Source organism: Carassius auratus, chromosome 14, assembly GCF_003368295.1.
Source record: "Carassius auratus strain Wakin chromosome 14, ASM336829v1, whole genome shotgun sequence".
Taxonomy (NCBI): domain Eukaryota; kingdom Metazoa; phylum Chordata; class Actinopteri; order Cypriniformes; family Cyprinidae; genus Carassius; species Carassius auratus.
In genome coordinates, this window is record NC_039256.1 from 11,202,330 (window position 1) to 11,224,295 (window position 21,966).

General features: G+C 38.7%; 2 protein-coding genes across 3 annotated transcripts; one reads left to right on the forward strand and one right to left on the reverse strand.

Moving 5' to 3' along the window:
• Positions 1 to 504: 504 nt before the first annotated feature.
• Positions 505 to 2,375, reverse strand: lygl1 (lysozyme g-like 1). 2 transcript variants are annotated; one of them, XM_026279914.1, is made up of 5 exons: positions 2,220 to 2,375; positions 1,990 to 2,118; positions 1,708 to 1,904; positions 1,022 to 1,160; positions 505 to 752 (listed from the first exon to the last, which is right to left on the reverse strand). In XM_026279914.1, the coding sequence occupies exons 1-5, from the start codon at positions 2,221 to 2,223 to the stop codon at positions 619 to 621; spliced, it is 603 nt and encodes a 200-aa protein (XP_026135699.1). In that variant the 5' UTR covers positions 2,224 to 2,375; the 3' UTR covers positions 505 to 618. The 2 variants fall into 2 exon arrangements, with proteins under 2 accessions (XP_026135699.1, XP_026135700.1); XM_026279915.1 differs by having other exon boundaries at positions 1,990 to 2,073; positions 2,220 to 2,359.
• A 578-nt stretch (positions 2,376 to 2,953) lies between these two features.
• On the forward strand, positions 2,954 to 9,961 carry ids (iduronate 2-sulfatase). The gene is made up of 8 exons (XM_026279916.1): positions 2,954 to 3,271; positions 3,381 to 3,558; positions 3,765 to 3,853; positions 5,287 to 5,487; positions 5,570 to 5,740; positions 5,925 to 6,051; positions 7,148 to 7,321; positions 8,896 to 9,961. Exons 1-8 carry the CDS (start codon positions 3,047 to 3,049, stop codon positions 9,420 to 9,422), a joined length of 1,692 nt encoding a protein of 563 aa, XP_026135701.1. The 5' UTR covers positions 2,954 to 3,046; the 3' UTR covers positions 9,423 to 9,961.
• The last annotated feature ends 12,005 nt before the right edge of the window (positions 9,962 to 21,966 follow it).

Consider the following 21,966-nt stretch of genomic DNA (forward strand, 5'->3'; position numbering starts at 1 on the left):
CCTTACTAGATGGAAGTGAAAGCCCTAACTTTGCAGGTGCAGGCAACAAAGGAAGTGAAGATAGATCAAATTTAAGTTTGTGGTAACTCTAATTTCTTGTACCATTGTAAAAGCATGCCAAATTTCAACGTTTCTTATCAAATGGTTGTGGTATTAATTCAAGCTCCCAATAGCTAGAATTTGATACAATTTGGCAGTCATCCTCTGAAAAGCACTTTCAATGAAAGAGCCTAAAACAATAAAGTATTAATTTTAAGTAAAACATATAAAAGAATAGACTGAATTTGATGACTCGATTCTAGTATGTATGGTTTGTGGATTATAAGCAATTAGGCATAAAATAATAGTGCCGGCCAGTAACAGGAAGTTGTTCTTGCACTTGGCTGAGTATAAGGTAAGACATAAGACCATTCAAATCTGATTTGTTTGTGCTTTAAACAACTGTAATATGTATCTGGAAAGGCATTAGATATACTGTACTGTACAAGTGTTACATGAAAAACATTTGGTGTGAGTAAAAAAAACAAGTTTTATTTCATCCAAACAAATGAAATACAAAATAAAGAACAGTAGACAATGGTCAGAATGAACAAAAAGTTGAATCATGACAATTTTTCTTCAGTAACCCTTGCTTTTAAACCACTGGGCTCTGGCAACAACATCATTGGAGTAATCACCGCCGGTGGTGCCCACGTCCATGCGTTCATACGTACGGACGTTCTTCACTCCAGCGTTGTAGGCTGATATTCCCCCTGAAACAGATATTATACCACAACTGAGATATGAAATCAAACCAAGAACCGAAATAATATTTTGAATAATGCATTTACTCTTATGCTCTGAGATATACTCAGCCTGTAAAATTATTTCTGAAAGTTTTGTGTAGTCTTCTAAACTTCAGTTTTTTTCTTTAAACCAAATTCAGTAAATCAATAAAAGTCCTAAAAACAGAAAATCAAGGCCTCATGCACTTCTCAGTTAATTTTGAGAGTTAATTAAGGTCTTAATGAGAGTTGATTACCTTTAAAGCATTGCTCTTTTGTCCACTGGGGAAACTTTGCTCTGACGTCATTAATATAGCCAATGAGTATCTCAGTCCCTTGTGTGAGATGTTCCTCGCTGTCCCATGTACCTACCAGCTTGTGGTAGCGTTTGTCAACCTGAAAAGAAACATAAGCAATGAAGAGAACAGTTTAATATTAACCTACAGCTAGTTAAAGGAAGCGCTGCAGGGGAACTTGTGGTTTGAAAAGGGAAGTCAGGAAAAATCCACTTTACACAATAAATGAAAAAAGAACAGCATCTACTTTTAATGTGACACAAACAAGTTTTCAGATTTGCACATTATATGGAGGCATGGCTTGCAGTGAACACGCTCTGACATGTTGCATTTGAAACTGGTTTGTGTAATGTTTTGATCTCTCCCAACTATCCTATAATATTGTGTGTCATCATTAACTGTTCCTGTTTCCAAAAAGGCCAAAGAATGCTTATTATAACATTTAACTATATGCAAAACAATATATAACTTTAATGCTTTCCCAGTGCCAAAAATGTTTTGCATGAATTATCTATAATAAGTGTGTCTATTTAAAGTCCAGATTCAGACTTAACAGCCTATCATCTTATATGTGTCTTATGCACCTCATATAAAGATTATTGTTGCATTGTCTTTTCAAATAGAGTAAGTCAGATATTCTGACCAACCTGCATGAGGCCAAAGCCATTGCCATGATCGCCCCATCCGTCCTTTAGAGCAGCTCCGGCTCTGGACTCTCTGGATATGATGGCAGCAATCACAGCTGGGTCCATCTGCTTTGCTGTGCCAACTTTGATGATCTTACTCTTGTACTTCTCCATTCGGGCCAGATCATGCTCAGCCAGTTTTTTGGAAGCCTCGACACCTTTGAATAGAAATTGGTGATATAAATCACGCAATGCATATAACTTAAGTTACTGGACAGACCAGTTAAACAGTCATAGGCCTACCTTTTACTGTTAATTTGTCCTGTTTTGCTGTCACCTCTGATGCACCGGTGGTGTCTATTTTCATGATGTCTCCATAAACGCATGCTAGAAAATACATGGTAAGCATCGTCTGAAGGCCTTTAGAAAAGTCTGCAAATAATTTATTTAAAAACATTATTAATGTATTGCTATACTATCACAATATCCTATGAATTAAGGTATTATTTAGTTCAGGATAATAATCATCTTACCCATGATGACTCAAAATTGCTGGGTAAAAAACAATACAGAACTCGAGTCGTGTCTTCGCCCCACTGAATGTGAGAAGTTGTGATGGCAGTGAAACTGGTTTCTCTTTCTCTTTTTCACTTCTTCCTTAAGGAGGGACAAAATCTTCAAGTTCAGTGATGTCATAACTAGACGTTGCGAAATTAGGGAACTTCTGTGCTTTGGTCACATTAGCACATCCCACCCAAGCCAGACTAAGACTTGAATCTAGGCTACACTGAAATTAAATGCATGTTGGCTTACTGGAATTGTACTATATTTAAATGGCTTAAAATGTTATATAAACAACGCATAAAAAAACATTTAAATTACAGAAGCTCCGTAAGTGATTCGCATTAATTCAGTATAAACTCTGCACTTGACTGATAAGTGCTAAAGATCATGAAAAGTACTGTTCATAACTGACATTTCGGATCAGCTAAAAGAATCGACTCACAAGAGTGATTCATTTGGGAATCGAACTATACACCGTGTGAGTTGATTCACTAATAAGAAGCGGCTCATAAGAATCACTTGTTTTGTTTTATAAGAGTATACTGGTATCGCTGTATATTTATTATTCACTGGATCCAAGTCAAAAGAGTTGTTTTATTTTTCGGTTCGCAATGTAAGCAGCGCCACGTACAGTAGACAGACCAGAAAAAAGTGTACTGTGTCTTTAAGGTCAAACCCACCTATCACAACCAGTCTATGAAAACCAGGAAACAAAACTCTGGAAGCAGCTTAACACGTTAAAACATGAAGTAAAGATGCTGATGCCATAGTTTTAATAATATAAACTCTATTCTGCATGAACACAATGTTTGCAAATTTTTGGATGTGGTTGTTTCTTTTGACTTTACACGTCTTGGAAGCAGGTGTTTTTGCAGTAAATAGCAAACGGTTCAACATTTTGTACTTAATCGCTGATGATTTGAGGCCAACGTTAGGCTGTTACTCTGATCCAGTGGTCAGGTCACCAAACATCGACCAGCTGGCATCAGTGAGCACAGTGTTTCATAACGCCTATGCACAGGTATGTTGCTCATCAAAAACATAAATATGCATGATATATGCTATATAAAGCGTTATTGGCAGTGTGCATTTAAGTAACAGGTGCACACTGCTGTCATGTTCTTTTAAAGCAAGCTGTTTGTGGACCTAGTAGAGTGTCTTTCCTAACAAGTCGGAGACCAGACACCACAAAGCTGTATGATTTTAACTCTTACTGGAGAGTTCATGCAGGGAACTACACTACACTTCCTCAGTACTTCAAGTCTAATGGATACACCACTTTATCAGTTGGCAAAGTCTTCCATCCTGGTAACTAATCTACCTGATGTATGCATGCTCATGTCACAATGCCCAAAATCCTAAAACTTGACTTTGCTATGTCTTCATTTCCCCCCTTCTGATGTGAAAGATGACCTGGGCATTTGCTTTTGGATGTCATATAGTCCTTTCCTGTGATAACAGTCTTGTTTGATGTTGAACTAATAATGTTTCTCTTTCACGTGCTCGTCCTCAAGGCATTGCATCCAACCACTCGGATGATTACCCGTACAGCTGGACTGTACCGCCGTATCATCCACCCTCTTTTAAATATGAAAAGAGGAAGGTCAGTGTGGATGATGTGTGTACACACTTCTTCAGTGTAGGCTATGTGCTTTCAAACCTGTGCTGTTTTGGTTAAATGTCCTTTGGTAAAAAGCCACACCAGTCCTAGCAATCAGAGGTATGGATCTGGTTTTATATCTGGGATTTATTGGGAGGGTGTAATTTTGGCTAAATTTTAGGTTCAGAATCAGATCATCATAGACAATTCTAAACCAGCAATGTCCAACACAATATTCAAAGGACATTTATATCATGTAATATTATCAGAACTATTGCTATAATATAGTTGCACTACCATTTAAAAGTTTTAGATTGCATGTTTTTTTTTTATTATTATTATTTTAAAATAAGTTTCTAGTGCTCACCATTTTTTGATGAAAAATACAGAGCCCCCCAATCCCCCCGCCCCAAGTAATATTGTGAATTTTTTTTTTTTTTACATTTTAAAATAACTGGTTTCTATTAGAATATATTTGATATATATCATATACTTTTGTTAATATTTGCAGCATTTTACGTTAAATATTGAGTTCAGTGTATATATATATATATATATATATATATATATATATATATATATATATATATATATATATATATATATATATATATATATATATATATATGTATATGTATATGTGTGTGTGTGTGTGTGTATATATGTGTGTATATATATGTATATATATATGTGTGTATATATATGTATATGTATACACACACACAAAATATTTAGATCTTAATATTTAACTTCAGTTACTGCAAATCTTAAAAATGATTGTTGAGTTACATTATGATCATTATTTATGGTCTATTATCATCTGAACCTAAAATGAATTATTAAATAGCAAATATACATTTTATTTATATATATATTTTTATATTTAAATATTAACATTTATTTATTTTTACAGTTTATATATATATATATATATATATATATACACACACACACACACACACACACACACACACACACACACACACACACACACATATATATATATATATATATATATATATATATATATATATATATATATATAAAACACATCCATGAACCATTATGTACCGTTTGATCTCTCACACTTTATACAATTCTGACCCCTGCTGGTTAATCTGTCTCATAAATATTTGACAGTTTCTTGTGTTTCCAAAATCTGATTAGCAAACTGAGGTAGAAAAAAATAAATTATTAAGAATAATAAAAATAACGTAAGACATTATACTAACTTAAAGCGTGGATCATTTTCCAAGGTAAATATTTAACATAGAAATATCACCCACATTTTGCATTACATATAAATAAATAACATTTCATATGTTTATAAAGGAAAAAAAAAGTAAGTTCCATTGTGTGAATAATGTGCGTGAAGTACAAGTAGATTTCGAAATGACTGTAATGTTTATTTCCAGTATCTCATGTTCATCTGTTAGGTTTGCAGAGATAAAGATGGCACGCTGCACAGTAATTTACTGTGTGCCGTGGATGTGTCTGAGATGCCTTTGGGAACCCTTCCTGACATAGAAAACACAGCAGAGGCCGTCCGACTCCTGGAGTCTATGAAGGACTCCCACAATCCATTCTTCCTGGCTGTTGGCTTCTATAAGCCACATATTCCTTTCAGAATCCCACGGGTGCGTGCTTTTCAATGACGCGTGACACACAGTGTGAGCACCTGTTAAATCAGTAGATCTGGGGAATGCTGTGTTTTTACAGGAGTACCTAAAGCTGTATCCTATTGAGAGTATGAGGCTGGCCCCGGACCCAGATGTTCCTAAGAAACTTCCTAATGTGGCCTACAACCCCTGGACTGACATCCGCAAGAGGGAAGACGTTCAGGCGTTAAATCTGAGCTTTCCTTACGGCCCCGTTCCTAAAGACTTTCAGGTGGGAAAATAAACTGTTCATGCTTAGAGATATTGTACTAGTATACTATGTTTGTTCTGGATAATTTGAAGCCTTGGTATGAAGTTGTATTTTGGTTTTAGTAGTTTAGTTTGGTCCTGTCTAAAAGGACCTTAAATCCCATTTCTTGTAGCATCTAATGTTTTGTTTCCCCCTCATCCTTCAGCTGCAGATCCGACAGCACTACTTTGCCGCTGTATCATATGTGGATGCTCAAGTCGGAACAATTCTGCAAGCCCTTGATGATTTTGGCCTCGCCAAGAACACTATAGTGGTTTTCAGTTCAGATCACGGTTTGTTTAATAGAGTTCTGTCTGTTCAGCCTGTTATTAAATATTACACCCATTAGGTGGCAGTGTTGAAGCACTGGTTTATGTTGTAGCTCGGGTTTTCAGTGTTCTGTGGGTTTTCACATTATTCTGAATTCACGGCATGTAAGGTTCTCAGAAATGATGTTTCATTCAGCATAATTGCATTTTGAAATTTTCGGTTAATATTGTGCTATAGCTCACGTGTTTTTTCTCGTTATAATGCAAACATTCATGCAGTGCATTAAGGAGCTCTTACACATAAAAAATATATATTAACATGCTCTCTTTTATTGCATGAGGAATTTTGGCTCCATCGCAGAGAATGCTAAACTGGAATTGAACTGACAGGAAGATACATTTATTGAATTTATTAAACTTCAATTCAAAGAAATTTACCACTGGCAACATGAACAAAAACCGTTAACCTTTCAAATATATATGTATAATGCATACATCTATGTCTATATATAAAGATATATTATTATGCTCACTTTTAATGCATGAAGAATTTGTATTGAATTGGTCCCAATTTTGTGTGTATGTGTGTGTATGTTTATATATATATATATATATATATATATATATATATATATATATATATATATATATATATATATATATATTCATTTATTGAATTACAGTATTATATTACTATAATGAGCAGCTTCTCATTAAGAAAAATAATTGTATTATAGAATTACATAAGTACAATAAAAAAAACTCAATACTTAAAATAATGCAATATTGTAATTAAATCAATTTAATTAACAAAAATGCATATTTGTGATTTATTGGTGCTATCTTAGATATTTCAGTTTAATTATTAGTAGATATTTCTCTCTCTATATATATAATACCCCATATCTTGTATGATAACATTTTATTTTATTTTTTTTACAAATTTTTAATTGTACTTGATTAACTTTATTAAATAACATAACATACTTGCTACCTCAATTCAAAGTTTCTTCATTAGGTCACATATACATTTAAGGAACTGCCAGCAAAGACTTTCTGAAATTAATATTCTGTGTGATTCTTCGTAGTTTTCTCACGGTTAACTCTCTCTCTCTCTCAGGCTGGTCATTAGGAGAACACGGCGAGTGGGCCAAATACAGCAACTTTGATGTGGCCACCCGAGTGCCATTGATCGTGTACAAGCCAGGTGTGACCTCACCGTTCCCTCGGCCTGGGGAGAAGACGTTCCCCTTCATCGATGTGTTTCAGGGCACACGGGAGCAGTTTGGCAAAGGTAATGTTACTCAGAACAGCCGTCAACACGCAGAGACCGCAGGATCCTTCACGAGATTCTGAGACTCCGACCGAAGTCACTCGAGCGTGTGATATCAACTTTCTGGAAAAGATGTTATGGCTAAAGCATCAGCCCATTTAATGCTTTGATTCTTATTTTGCTTCAGTGTTTTTTGTGCAATGTGAAGGTTTGACTGAGAGTTGTACCGTGAGCACATGCATCTGCTGATGGTTTTCTTTCTTTCAGCTCTCAAGTGCACATTCGTGGCAATCTTTAGAAAACACGCAGCATAAGCAGCCGGAGTAATGACTGTAATGATAATGCCACAGCATAGAGAAGCTAATAAGTCCTGAGAGTTATTGCTTTCGCAGTGAGCTCTGTGTTGTTACTCTAATGAACTGCACTATATTCAGTAACCATATCAGTAAATTTCATGGAAATTTGAGAACTGGGGCCTTTTACCTGAGAGAATAGTGGCTAAATTCAGTGTGAGGATTTCATGCTAATTTGTTTGTATTTTATGGTCTGTGTTAGAGCAACACTTGGGTTCTCTTTCAAATAAAATCATTAATTTACTCCATACAGACTTGATTTAGCACTAATAATGTATAACGTTTCAAAAAGTACCTGCTATGAGCTCCTTGGAACTCGAATGTGCCTTCCGCAAAAGTATATATATATATATATATATATACCATCTGACCACCATGATTTCAGCTTAATTTTTATAATAGTGTTTTAATAGCAAAGTTTACATTGATACACCAGAATACAGAAACGCGAAAGAATAAAAAAGAAAAAAAAATATAATATATATATATATATATAATTTATTTATATTCACAAAAATATTAAGCTAGACAACCATTTTCTTTTGAGCAGCAAATCAGCATATAAGACTGATCTCTGAAGAATCATGTGACACTGAAGACTGGAGTAATGATGCTGAAAATTCAGCTTCGATCACAGGAATAAATTACATTTTAAAATACATTATAATAGAAATAAGATTTTTGAAATGTTAATAATATTTCATAATTTTTATTGCATGATTTGACAAATAAATGAGCTGTAGAGATTTCTTAAAAGAGAAATTGTATCTAAATCTTATCAGAAACCTCTACAAATATCAATGATAATAAGCATACAATTAAGCATAAATTAGACATTAAAATGAAGTCACTGATTTCATATGCATGGTTTTATATTGTATTGTAGATTCAGTGCTTTATGGGACAGGTTGTTCATTTCCTCATCCCTCATGACTTGTATACTCTAAAATCTTTATTGAAGATTGTTTTCAAAAGCCTATGGTGAAAATGAATGGGGAAAAAAAAGACTGCTATGTGGGTGGCTTCGTGTTTGGAAAATATAAAAAAAAAAAAAAAAAATAGCCAGCCAAGCAAAATCTCTGTTTATACCAAGTGTGATGTAGTTAAACAACATAAGATGTAAAATATTTGTAAAAATGATGGTACAGAAACCATTCATGTGAAATATCATGCTAAACATTGCAGCTTTAGATGCATTATTGGTTCTCGAATGCTCCTGTATCTCAGTTTTCTATCTTTCAGGTCGAGGAGTTGAGAGTGTGGTGGAGCTGGTGGATGTCTTCCCCACGCTGTCCAACCTGGCCGGGTTGCGTCCTGTGCACCACTGCCCACCCTCATCCTTTAAGATCGAGCTCTGCACCGAAGGCTCAAACCTGGCCCATCTTATCCGTTACTCAGAGAGAGAGCTCAACAGAGAAGCCTACTCTTACAGCCAGTACCCTCGACCCTCCGACTCCATCCAGGAGAACTCGGACCTGCCTGACCTCGCCGACATCCGCATCATGGGCTACTCCATTCGCTCCTCTGACTACCGCTACACCTTATGGGTGGGCTTTGACCCCGTCCGCTGTCAGCCTAACATGACGGACATCCACGCGGGAGAAATGTACCTTCTGGCAGAAGACCCTGGAGAGGACAATAACGTGTTTGATGAATTCGCCCAGGCTTCAGTGTTGTGTAAGCTCGGCGTGCTGCCGTCGTGGACAGAGAGTTTAAAGCATCATGTAATGTATCTCAGCAGCGGGTTAAAATCTAAAGGGATGCTGTGATTCCAATTTGTCTTGATATGACAGTAAAGGGAACATGAATGAATGTTACAAAACCAGAAAAACATGTCTGGTCACACTTCAATTAAAACTGACAGGAAGAATTAAAACGTTACATTTTGCTTAAAGCTTTGTTTTGTTTTTTGTCATTCTGACATAGTGTCATCATAACTACCTCACAACTGTCATAATCAAAATCCCAATAATCTTGCATTCTCATTACTGTAATGTGAAAATATTTTTCATTACAATACCTTTAATTTATTCTGATTTCATTAAAATTGTATTATAGTATTTAACACTAATATACACGAATAAGAATTTATAGTATCAAAATTCTTATGACCAAAATGCAGTGAAGATGAAGTGAATGTGTCAGTCTTTTTCAAGTCAGAATATATTAATAGGCAGTGTAAGGCATGTATTTGGATTTGAATAAATCATTACAGTTTACTACGTTACAATAATTAGAATTTCATGAGAATAAAAATAATAAATATTCCACAAGGCAAAAATAGTAAAGGTTTTAATGAAAAAAATTAATAACAATAATTTAAATTATATATATATATATATATATATATATATATATATATATATATATATATATATATATATATATATATATATATATTTTTATTTAATTTTTTTTTTTTACTTTTTTTTTTTTTTTTGGTTGAAATGTGGCCAGGACATATTTTTGTTGGGTTCAGTTAAATATGTATGTACTGTATTCTGAGCAATATTGCATAATTTACTAACAGTTATTTGTCCTATTTTATTCATAACGATTCATGATTTTGTTTTGGTAAATTTAGGATCATGTGTGTCATAATGCTCAAATGAAATAAATTTGCACAGCACTTTTCTTTAAAATAATAAAAAGGGATATTTTCACGTAGCACTCGTATTAAGTATATATTTGAGGTAGTATCCTAAAAAAATATTAGTCCATTGACTTTATTTCCTCATTATCTTCAGAACATGATACATGGAAATGACGTAGCCCCAACTTAAGTTAGAAACGAGTTGAATTTAACTCTGAGAAACGGAAAGCTCTGCTCAGACAACACTCTGCTTTAGCAATTTATCAGGTCACTAAGTCGTAATTGTATTTCGTCTTGGAGGCCGACGGAGACTCTGCCAGCGCTAAGCTCTTGTTTTCCAAGGCAGAGTGATGAAAATCAACTTAAATATAGAATTTCAAGTCATGCGCTCCCACTGCACCGTTGCCAAGGTAATTAGATGCTTAAATGTGAAAACCTGGAAATGATGTTGCCCGGATACACCTCGGAGAATAGTTTAACACTGATGAATGTTTTAGACAACATTAAAAAAGGGGAAGCGACTGCTGCGGCATCTTCTGCCGTGACGTCAGGCCGCGTTCGCTTCCCCAGACTCATTTCATGCCACGCGTCTGAATTTTAAACACTCCTACCTGCTTTCTCTTTTCAGGTTTATTTTGGATTCGCCGCACTCTTTCGCGTCGGATGCCACATTGTTGACTCCTGCAGAGCATGAATTATTTTTGAAGGAATATATTCAATATTTATGTGGCATTATAAATATACTTTCTCGCTTTGTCTCGAAAGGAAAAACAACAAAACAAAGCAAGTGCATCATTTGTGTGTCTGTGTGTGTCCCTTTTCAAGTGTGTTCTTATAAGAGTGCAGCAGGAGTGTTATAGTGAGGGGGTCCTTTGGGACCGACAATATATTCAGCTCCAGCAGACAGGCTTCATTGCCAGCTGGTCCGGAAAATTCCACTGCTGTCTCTCTCTCTTTTTTTTTTCTTGTCTACTAAAAGCAAGGTCAGGGCAGTCAGAGAAGCATCCACAGGCCGATTGAAGCTGATATTTTAATTACTTCTAGTATACTTAAGTAGCTTTGCTTTTGTCTACCAGCTGATTGTGTAGCTTGCAAAGTCTTTACCTAATTAAAACAATCAAGAATGTGAGGGGCTACATGTAAGAATTTCCATATATTAACACTTTTGCCATCGAACTGTTGTATAAAAGCAATATCACACTTGTAGCCATGAGATATGGCTGTATATCAGCACGGCTGTGATTTGGCCGTAGGTAATCAAAGTGTGCCGGTATACAGCAATATTCCATGGCTACAAGTGTGATATTGCTTTTATACAACAGTTCGATAGTTCGATGTGTGTAAATACATTTCTTCCACCAAGGATGTCTCAGTTTGACAGTTTAACAAAGCCTCCATTACTAATTCGAAAATGTCACTTTAGAACTAGTAACGAAGGAACGCTGAGTTGCTTCATTGAAAGCTACTGTATTAAAAGCTCACTGTATTATGTAGAGTCAAGTCTTATGAGATGGACTGAGTGAGTGTGATTAGCTGCATCTGATACGTACAGCATTCACTCTTCAGTCAGTCTCATATTCACAATAAAACATTAGTTTGAATGTCTTTTGAGGAAAGCGATAGGCTCTTGCATTTGTTGTTGAAAGTAAAAATAACTTCCTTATTAACAACTCTGTTTCAGTCTCTTTCAATATAAACTTATTTACTTCTGGCTCACTCATAAAACAGTCCCATGTCCCAGTCTAATGGTGGAAGAATGTAACTATTCACCACCAGTTCAATGTAACTTAACACACACACTTTTCCCAATAATAAATAACAATGCTGGGTTTGTGAGCACTGAGAGGCCATCGATGCCCTGAAGCTTACATCTCAAAAAAACGTTGAAGCAAACTTTCACATCAACTTTAAACCCTATTATACACCTGGTGCAATATGAAACCAGGCCAACGCATGTGTTTTTGCTAGTATCAGCCTGACGCAGTTATCATTTTCATGTCCAGTGCCACATGTTTAAATAGTAATTGCACTAGCGCCCATCTGTTCACCCATGGCCGTGCTTGTCTGAAAATGAGATGTGATCAGGCGCATTGTTGGTGGGTTTCTATTGTGAGGCAACTGAAAACGATTGCACCATTGACCAACTTAAACCTGGTCTAAAGTCAATGATGCAGTAGTTATTTTTTAAATATACAGGGCGTGTTAGTAATATGTGCCTAGATGCAAAATGTGCATACACTCTTGTTAAACACAGGAACACGCAGCATCACACAAACATGCCAAATATAAAAAATTAAAGGATTACATTGCAAAAGATTATTATTGTATACTCATACAGTAATATAATAATAATACGCATAATTATTGTATAAAATATTGTATATTATTGTATACATGCAAGATGAGATTCTATTGGATCTATTGAACATTACGCCCAAAACACACCCATGACTCATTGGCAGAATAGGTACAACCCTTTTGGACTACATGCGCTTGGTGTGCCAATTTTTTTTTTTTTTTTTTTGCTGCAGTTAAACTAGCAAAAGTGGATTTGGACATGCCCAAAATACACCAGCGCTTCAGACCATGTGCTTAGAACGTTAAAATAGGGCCCATAATCTTTAACAAAATGCATTTTTCAAGTCTAAACAAGTACATTCTTGCCTAAAAAAAGATTATTGCTCTTAAAACTACATTTGCTGCAGTTAAACTAGCAAAAGTGGATTTGGACATGCCCAAAATACACCAGCGCTTCAGACCATGTGCTTAGAACGTTAAAATAGGGCCCATAATCTTTAACAAAATGCATTTTTCAAGTCTAAACAAGTACATTCTTGCCTAAAAAAAGATTATTGCTCTTAAAACTACATTCCGTGACACAAAAACAGTATTATTTATAAAATTCAAGTTGATTTGAGCCCAATGGTATTTTGAAACTTTGGGTTGCCAGTTGGTGGAAAACACAGCGCATTGCAGCCATGGAATCCTGCAAACAAACTGGGTCAGATATTGTAGATTCTACCCGACCCAAAAAAGCCTTAGCATCCATCTAAAAAGCTGATCATATTACAACATGGACAAATCAACACAGTGCAATTCTCATTGCTTTCTATTGTCAAACGGGCTTTTTTTTTTTGCGTGTCCGCAACTTGCCTGCGTGTTTGTCAAGTCTGATGTGGAGCCTATTTTAAGTGCTTTTTATTAGTATAGGACAGTATAGACAACAGGATAGCATTGGGTTGAGAGAGGGGAGCTGGATTAGAAAGGACCTCGAGATGGAATCAAACCCGGGTCACCGTGAGCACAGTTGCGCTGTATGTCGACACACTAACCATGAGGCTATCTGTGCTGACACAGCTCTTTTCAGTATTTAGAATTTGGAGAATTTTATTACATACTGCACCTTTAACAATGTTGCTCCAAAAGTATTTTTAACTTATTTTTACTACTATTTTTACTACTAAGCAAAGAACGAAACATTTGTCATGAGTATATCAGGACGGATCACCTTCAGTCTTTTTATGTGTACACAAGTGCGAGCACAATAATTGTTGGCTCTAGTTCACAACAGCCACTAATGTTGAAAATAACGAAGTACATATTGCCAAAATAAATTTGATTGCTGAAGCTAAGTAAAATGAAATGTTGTCCTATTTTAACCCTGGTTCCGTAACATAAAACTATCAAAAAACACAAACATCTTGAAACAGAATTAGAGAGGGGGATGATAAATGGTTTGTATTAACTCCATTATGTTGGGTGATTTCAAACACAGAATCAATGGACACATGGTTAGGGATCACCGCTGTAGATAATAAACATTGATTTCCATAAGCAGAGGGTGAATGTGAGTAATTATGTCGGGTGATAATGGTTGAGTGTTTGATGGTGGATTTTCTTGTTTAAATTGTTACAAATTTTTTTTTTTCCTAAATTTACAGGGGCTAAAATAAGTGGAAAAGACCAGCCAAACATAATATATACCCAAAACCAAACTAAACGAAACAAACAAAAAATCAATAAATAAAAATAAAAACTGTCACACAGATGTTGCATTATTATTATTATTATTATTAGTAGTAGTAGTAGTATATTTAAATGTAAAACAAATACATTTTAATTTGTTCTTTTGGTTAGTCAATTTTTTATATTATATTATATTAAATTATATTATATTATATTATGTTATATTATATTTACAATTATTTATTGTCAGGTGCACTTTAGTACCCCATAATCACAATTTATGCTGTTTGCTGTTAAAACAATAGTAATCAATTGATTAATTGAAAATAAAATTGTAAATTCTTTTCTATTCTATTCTATTCTATTCTACATATTTTTGTATTTGAATCAACAGATTGAACTAATTATTTCTTAAGTGGCATTCTTAGTACCTCACAACCACAAGTCCTGCTGTCGTACCTGTTGTTTCACAAGTGCCAACATGGCATTCAACTGAACAAGAGTGATGCCAGTTTGATGAAGTTAAAGCTCGCACCATGGCCTCTGGAAACAACCAAACTTGTTGTTGGAAATCCATCCCTAACCACATGGTCCGGGATGAAAAGTAACAATGCCATGCTTGCTGTAGCTCTGACATGGGAGCAATAAAAGACAGCTGGACTGTATTATGAAACAGTCTGTGACCTATTACTCTTGCAGTTAGATTTGTGCATATGAGCACTTTTGTAATGAACTTCTGAGATTCTTTAGAGGACTGTCTCCAGAGATCTGATGGTCTGACAAGCCTCACAAACAGCCAGCAAAACAGACTGATTTACTAGAACCTCCGAATCAGAGCACCTCATTTACTTACTTGGAACTGTGTAATGATGTTTATCAGCTCAGGGTCAGAGGGGACAGACTGAACTGGATTAATCCCACCAAAGATAAAAAATGAGAACGTAGTTAACAGTTATAATATAAGTCATCATTAGTGGTGTTTGCAGAAATAACAAATACTCTTGTTCACACTGGGGTTAAAGACTGAAACCAACCATTAACAGTGTATGGCACATCATAATGCTTCAGATCATGCGGCTTGTTGAAAAGAGGTGTGCTGTTATATTTCTACACTATAAATTAATTAAATAATAATAATTAAAAAATAGCAATTATTATAAATTATATTAATGCATGACATATTTAATATTTTATGTATTTATTATATATGTGTTTATTATATATATTAATTTGTTCATTGTCATTATGACATTTTCTTGGTTTTTATGTGTCATGTGATCTATGGTAAAATTATTTTCAAAACTAAAAATAGAATATGCAGCTTTTGCAGTTTATAATGAGGTTTGTATTAAGTATATATTTTTTAAAAGTTAAATATTTGAACACATTTATGCCTTTTATATTAAACCCTGTAATAATAGTCAGAAAACACACACACACACACAGACACATATACTGTATATATATATATAGAGAGAGAGAGAGAGAGAGAGAGAGAGAGAGAGAGGCACAAACTGAGTAAATACATGCTATTTGGTGAAGATGTTGGTATATTTATATGACCATAAAGTCATTTTTTCAACAATGCTTTTTATTATGTTGGTATTTCAGAAGCCTTAGAAATTGACTTATCATATATGATACAGTAGGATTTATACGGTTAAAGAGTTTGTTCATGCATGTCTGTATTAAACTGCGCTAACAGCTACGATATTCTCATCTTGTGCACTTTGTCTGATTGTGCTTTAGGGGTCACACACAGTCTTTGTTTCTCATATGAGTTTAATGGTGCTAGTCAGATTGGGGCCAGATTTCTTGGCCCTGAGGTCTAAGTGTCTTGGTGGGGAAGCTGTTGCTGGCTGGCTCAGTGATGTCCGCCCTCAGGGCCAGTGCCACCCCCATAATGTGCCCAGATCAGATCGCACTGTGTGCTGCTCTCTGGCATGGGTAAACAGACAGGAGCTCGCCAAAAATACTGCTACCATACCCTAGCTTTAAAATCAATGTGAAATACCATTCACAACCAATTATACTTCTGTAGTCTGATGTATTACATAGTGAAACAGGATATGCAAAGAGATAAAAAGACCCATATAAAGTTCCTTTCTGATCAAATCACTCTCTCTTATTTGCTTCTTGTCCAAAAAGGCAAAATGAGAACAATAAACATAAAAACTAAAATTATAGAAATGGGTATGAAAATATCACAGTAAAACAAGAAAAAAAGAAAAAAGCATCAAAAATAATTTAAAATCTAATTTAATATATATTTAAATCAACTATTTAAATCACAATCAGCGTACACTAGCTGCGTTTCAATTAGATTTGGCAAAAACATTAGCAATATTTTATTATTTTAAAAAAAAATTCTCTCACACGGAGCCCCAAGCACTGTAAAAAAATGATTGTGATCTTAACAGTAAAAAACTGTAAATATTCTACAGTAAAAACCTGTTAATTGGTTATCAGTAAGTTTCCATACTATATGCGGTGGATAACTATAATTACATTTAATGTAATTTTACAGTAAAATAACGTTAAATTTTTATTTTTTGGAAGTGAAAAAGAAAAAGTAATTGTTTAATTTACAGTGAAAAACTGTAAATTGACACTCCCAGAATTCCCTGCATGACACTTCATATTTTATGTATTTTCATAGAAATAACTATGTTTCTTCTTAGTTTTTTCTTATCAGGGTTATTACATTAGGGTTTTATCTTTCATCTAAAGTTGTTAAATTAATGTTTATTGCTTTGTTTAGTATCATGTGTGTTACCATGATGATGTTTAGTGTTGGTGTGAATGAAACTGTGCACCTTCTATATATATATATATATATATATATATATATATATCCCTTCTCAGCTTGTAGAAGAGCTGTTAGTGATGAGCTTTGATTCATCATGTGACTTTCTCATCAACACCAGTATTGGTGGTTAGCAGTGCATTACAATGATTCAAAACAGATAGTACTCAAATAGTGTACACAATTTATACATAGAGAAAAAGAATTAGTAAATTGTGCGCACAATTTAGCAAATCAAGGGAACAAAATAATAATTGTGTGCATGTTTTAGTACATTGAGGAAACAAATTAGTAAATCGCGCACACAATTTATTTATTTTTTTCTTGCATGTCATTGGCTCCATACTCTTGCGATACATCATGCGTGGATTTGGAGGAACTCTGCATCCTGCAGGACCAGTTTACAATGAACAAATGTTCATGAAGAAATCTCACTGGCTGTCGATTCAGCACAGGCCAATCAGATTGTGCATGTAGTACATTATGTGATTGCTATGTGATTGCCAGCAGATTGCATGCACAGGACCTAAATGATCAGCCTGTGCCATCTACAGCTTCATGAATGGACTAGGTATATATACTACCATCGAAACGTTGGGGGTTGGCCTTTGTGTGTGTGTGTGAAAGAGGTCTCTTATACTCACCAAGAGTCATGTTCTCTATAATTTATTTGATCAAAAATACAATAAAAACAGTAATATTGTGAAAAAGAATAATAATTTAAACTGCATTCTCATATATTTTAAGATGTTATTTATTCCTGTGATCAAAATCTGGATTTTCAGCATCATTACTGAAAGTGTCACATGATCCTTCAGAAATCATTCTGTATGCTTATTTGCTGCTCAAGAAAACAACAACAACTTAGTATCAATGTTGAAAACAGTTGTGCTGTTTAATATTTTTGTGGAAACTGTGATACATTTTTCTTTTTTTTTTTTGGATTCTGTGGTTAACCCTTGCTGAATAATAATGATTCATTTATTTAAAAAATCTCTCTCTATAAACTATATACTGTCATGGACATTCTGCCAATGCTCAAGAATGATTAATCACATACCATTTAAGATGATTGGCGGAAAACCTTCCGTGGCTTCTGTAAACAAAAATGGCAGGATTGTAAGGGGGTTGGTTATGTGCCAGCCAAGCAACTGCCATTGAGACAAATAGGAATACTAATGTATTCAAGACCACCTTGTGCTTGATCAAAGAGAAATGCATTTCAAAAGCATGTTTATAAAAGATAATAAAGACAACCATTTTATTACCTGGAGTAACATGTTCCAATGAATCATGCACATCAGATGAGGACAAAAAACACTATGCAATCTTCACAATGCAAAGCATCCTAACACTCACACATACCTACATTAGGATGTTGTCATAGCTAGTGCCATTTCCTGTAGGAGCTGCAAAGTTGGAGCCGCCACATGCTCAATAGTGTTCGGCAGCTGGGCGCCTGCTAATGACTGTGCAGCTCCGCTGGGAAATGAGCAGACAAGAGAAAGAGAAAAAGCACAAGAAGAAAAAAACAAAAAAATGCGAGGAGACAGAGTGATGCACATAATAGTCCAGGATCTGATGTCCTCCATCTGGCGCAGCCAGGGAGCGACTCCAGCGGCAAGCTTGCTCCGACCTGCGGGCGTGGGTACTCCATCATTATTTCCCCCTGATGCTCCCATGGCACCACGCTGGCATTTAGGAATGTCACTCCACAAGCCAGACTCTTAGTTGGATCGGGCGAAGCAAGCCTGCAGAGACAGGGCAAGTTGGCTTGCATCAGCAAAATGTGTGTTCGGGGAGACGGATGTTCATTATCTTCTTAATACATCCCATTTGTGGAACTAGCATTTTGTGGGGAACGGTTAGAAAGTGTCATTCTAATGGCCATACAGGTGTTCAGCCGAAATTACATTGATGCCACCTGACATCAGACATAAAGTCATGCTGCTTCTGAATTAGCCCAACACACTCTCGCTTTGACAGCAAAAAAGCGTTTAACAAGTGTAAGTAATTCCTTGGGAGTTTTGCAGGAACTCTTTCACCATATTTCCACTTTCTTTCGCAATTGTTCTGCGCATTAGTATAAAATAAGAGAGGGCAAATTACTTCAAACAGCATATTTATTGGTCACTTTTCAGAAATGACAGCCACCCCCCCCCACACACACACATCAATCTTGGAACATCTTGGTCTAATGAGCACTAACTTCAAAGAAGCGTATTTATCTATTTTGACCTCCTTTTCAAGTGACAGCTGGCATATGTCGCATTTCTGTCGCAATTATTTCCATGGAGACACAGTGAAAAGAAACAAATACAGTCTTGGATTGCAGATAATATATGCAAACTGAAATTGTCACGGTAGGGTTTAGGAGAAACACAAAGAGAGGGTTGGATCCAAATGCAGGTAAGGGGACCGCCTCGGGAACTGCATGGGGCACCGCCTCGGGCACCGCCTCGGGAACTGCATCGGGCACCGCCTCGGGAACCGCATCGGGCACCGCCTCGGGAACCGCATCGGGCACCGCCTCGGGAACCGCATCGGGCACCGCCTCGGGAACTGCATCGGGCACCGCCTCGGGAACTGCATCGGGCACCGCCTCGGGAACAGCCTCGGCCTCTCGAACAGCATCGAGCACCTCCTCGGGAACAGTCTCGGCCACAGCATCGGGCACAGCATCGAGCACCTCCTCGGGAACTGCATCGGGCACCTCCTCGGGAACAGCCTCGGGAACTGCATCGAGCACCGCCTCGGGAACTGCATCGGGCACCGCCTCGGGAACTGCATCGGGCACCGCCTCGGCCTCTCGAACAGCATCGAGCACCTCCTCGGGAACAGCCTCGGCCACAGCATCGGGCACCGCCTCGGGAACAGCCTCGGCCTCTCGAACAGCATCGAGCACCTCCTCGGGAACAGCCTCGGCCTCGGGAACAGCATCGAGCACCTCCTCGGGAACAGCCTCGGCCTCGGGAACAGCATCGGGCACCGCCTCGGGAACTGCATCGGGCACCGCCTCGGGCACCGCCTCGGGAACTGCATCGGGCACCGCCTCGGGAACTGCATCGGGCACCGCCTCGGGAACAGCCTCGGCCTCTCGAACAGCATCGAGCACCTCCTCGGGAACAGTCTCGGCCACAGCATCGGGCACAGCATCGAGCACCTCCTCGGGAACAGCCTCGGCCTCAGCATCGGGCACCGCCTCGGGAACAGCATCGGGCACCGCCTCGGGAACAGCCTCGGGCACCGCCTCGGGAACAGCCTCGGGAACCGCATCGGGCACCGCCTCGGGAACCGCATCGGGCACCGCCTCGGGAACTGCATCGGGCACCGCCTCGGGAACTGCATCGGGCACCGCCTCGGGAACTGCATCGGGCACCGCCTCGGGAACTGCATCGGGCACCGCCTCGGGAACTGCATCGGGCACCGCCTCGGGAACTGCATCGGGCACCGCCTCGGGAACTGCATCGGGCACCGCCTCGGGAACTGCATCGGGCACCGCCTCGGGAACTGCATCGGGCACCGCCTCGGGAACTGCATCGGGCACCGCCTCGGGAACAGCATCGGGCACCTCCTCGGGAACAGCCTCGGGAACTGCATCGAGCACCGCCTCGGGAACTGCATCGGGCACCGCCTCGGGAACAGCATCGGGCACCGCCTCGGGAACAGCCTCGGCCTCTCGAACAGCATCGAGCACCTCCTCGGGAACAGCCTCGGCCACAGCATCGGGCACCGCCTCGGGAACAGCCTCGGCCTCTCGAACAGCATCGAGCACCTCCTCGGGAACAGCCTCGGCCTCGGGAACAGCCTCGGCCACCGCCTCGGCCTCCGGAACAGCAGCGGGCACCGCCTCGGTCTCCGGAACAGCAGCGGGCACCGCATCGGGAACAGCCTCAGCCACCGCCTCCGGAACAGCAGCGGGCACCGCATCGGGAATGGCCTCATGGATGGCAGCGGCCCGCTCGGGAACGTTCTCCGTGTCCTGAGGAACAGTAGCTGCCTGTCTCCTCCTCCGCCCTCTACGATGGAGAATCGGTGTCGTTGAGTCGGCCATCTTGTGCTGTGGTGCTGGGCTGGCAGCCATCTTGGGCTGTGGCGCTGGGCTGGCGGCCATCTTGGGCTGTGGTGCTAGGCTGGCGGCCATCTTGGGCTGTGGCGCTAGGCTGGCGGCCATCTTGGGCTGTGGCGCTAGGCTGGCGGCCATCTTGGGCTGTGGCGCTAGGCTGGCGGCCATCTTGTGCTGTGGGGCTGGGCTGGCGGCCATCTTGTGCTGTGGGGCTGGGCTGGCGGCCATCCTGTGCTGTGGGGTTGGGGTGGCGGCCATCTTGTGCTGTGGGGCTGAGCTGGCAGCCATTTGGTGCCGCTGCACAGGACTGGCGGCCATCTGGTACCACGGCGCTGGCTCAGCCGATCTGCATCTCCCCTCTCCTCTCGGGACATCCTGGGGAAATGGCAGCCCCCATCCGAATCTCGGTTCGATGGGAGGCCACAGTGGCGATCGCTGCCGGACCTCCTCTCGACCGCTTGCTCCGGAGCGACCTCCCCTGGTCCCCCGGAACACCACTAGGCGAGAGCCCTCAAAACCATTTCGCTTGCTGGCTGATGAAGACATGGCAGCAGACATACCGCTGGATCCTTGATTGATGGAGTCCTTCTGTCACGGTAGGGTTTAGGAGAAACACAAAGAGAGGGTTGGATCCAAATGCAGGTAAGGGTTTTATTTAAACAGAAGGGTAAATACAAAATAAACAGTCATGAGAGACAAACAAAACCAAAAGAGGGAACCGGATGAAACGGGGAACTCGGAAGAACGAGAAGGTAGAGGAAATCTTGGGGAACGAGAGCATGAGACACATAGGGTAAGGACTCCATAAAGACGACAGAGAAAGACAGCTCTATATAGGGAGACTAATGACTAAGGATAGTCAACACCTGTGCGATTTAATTG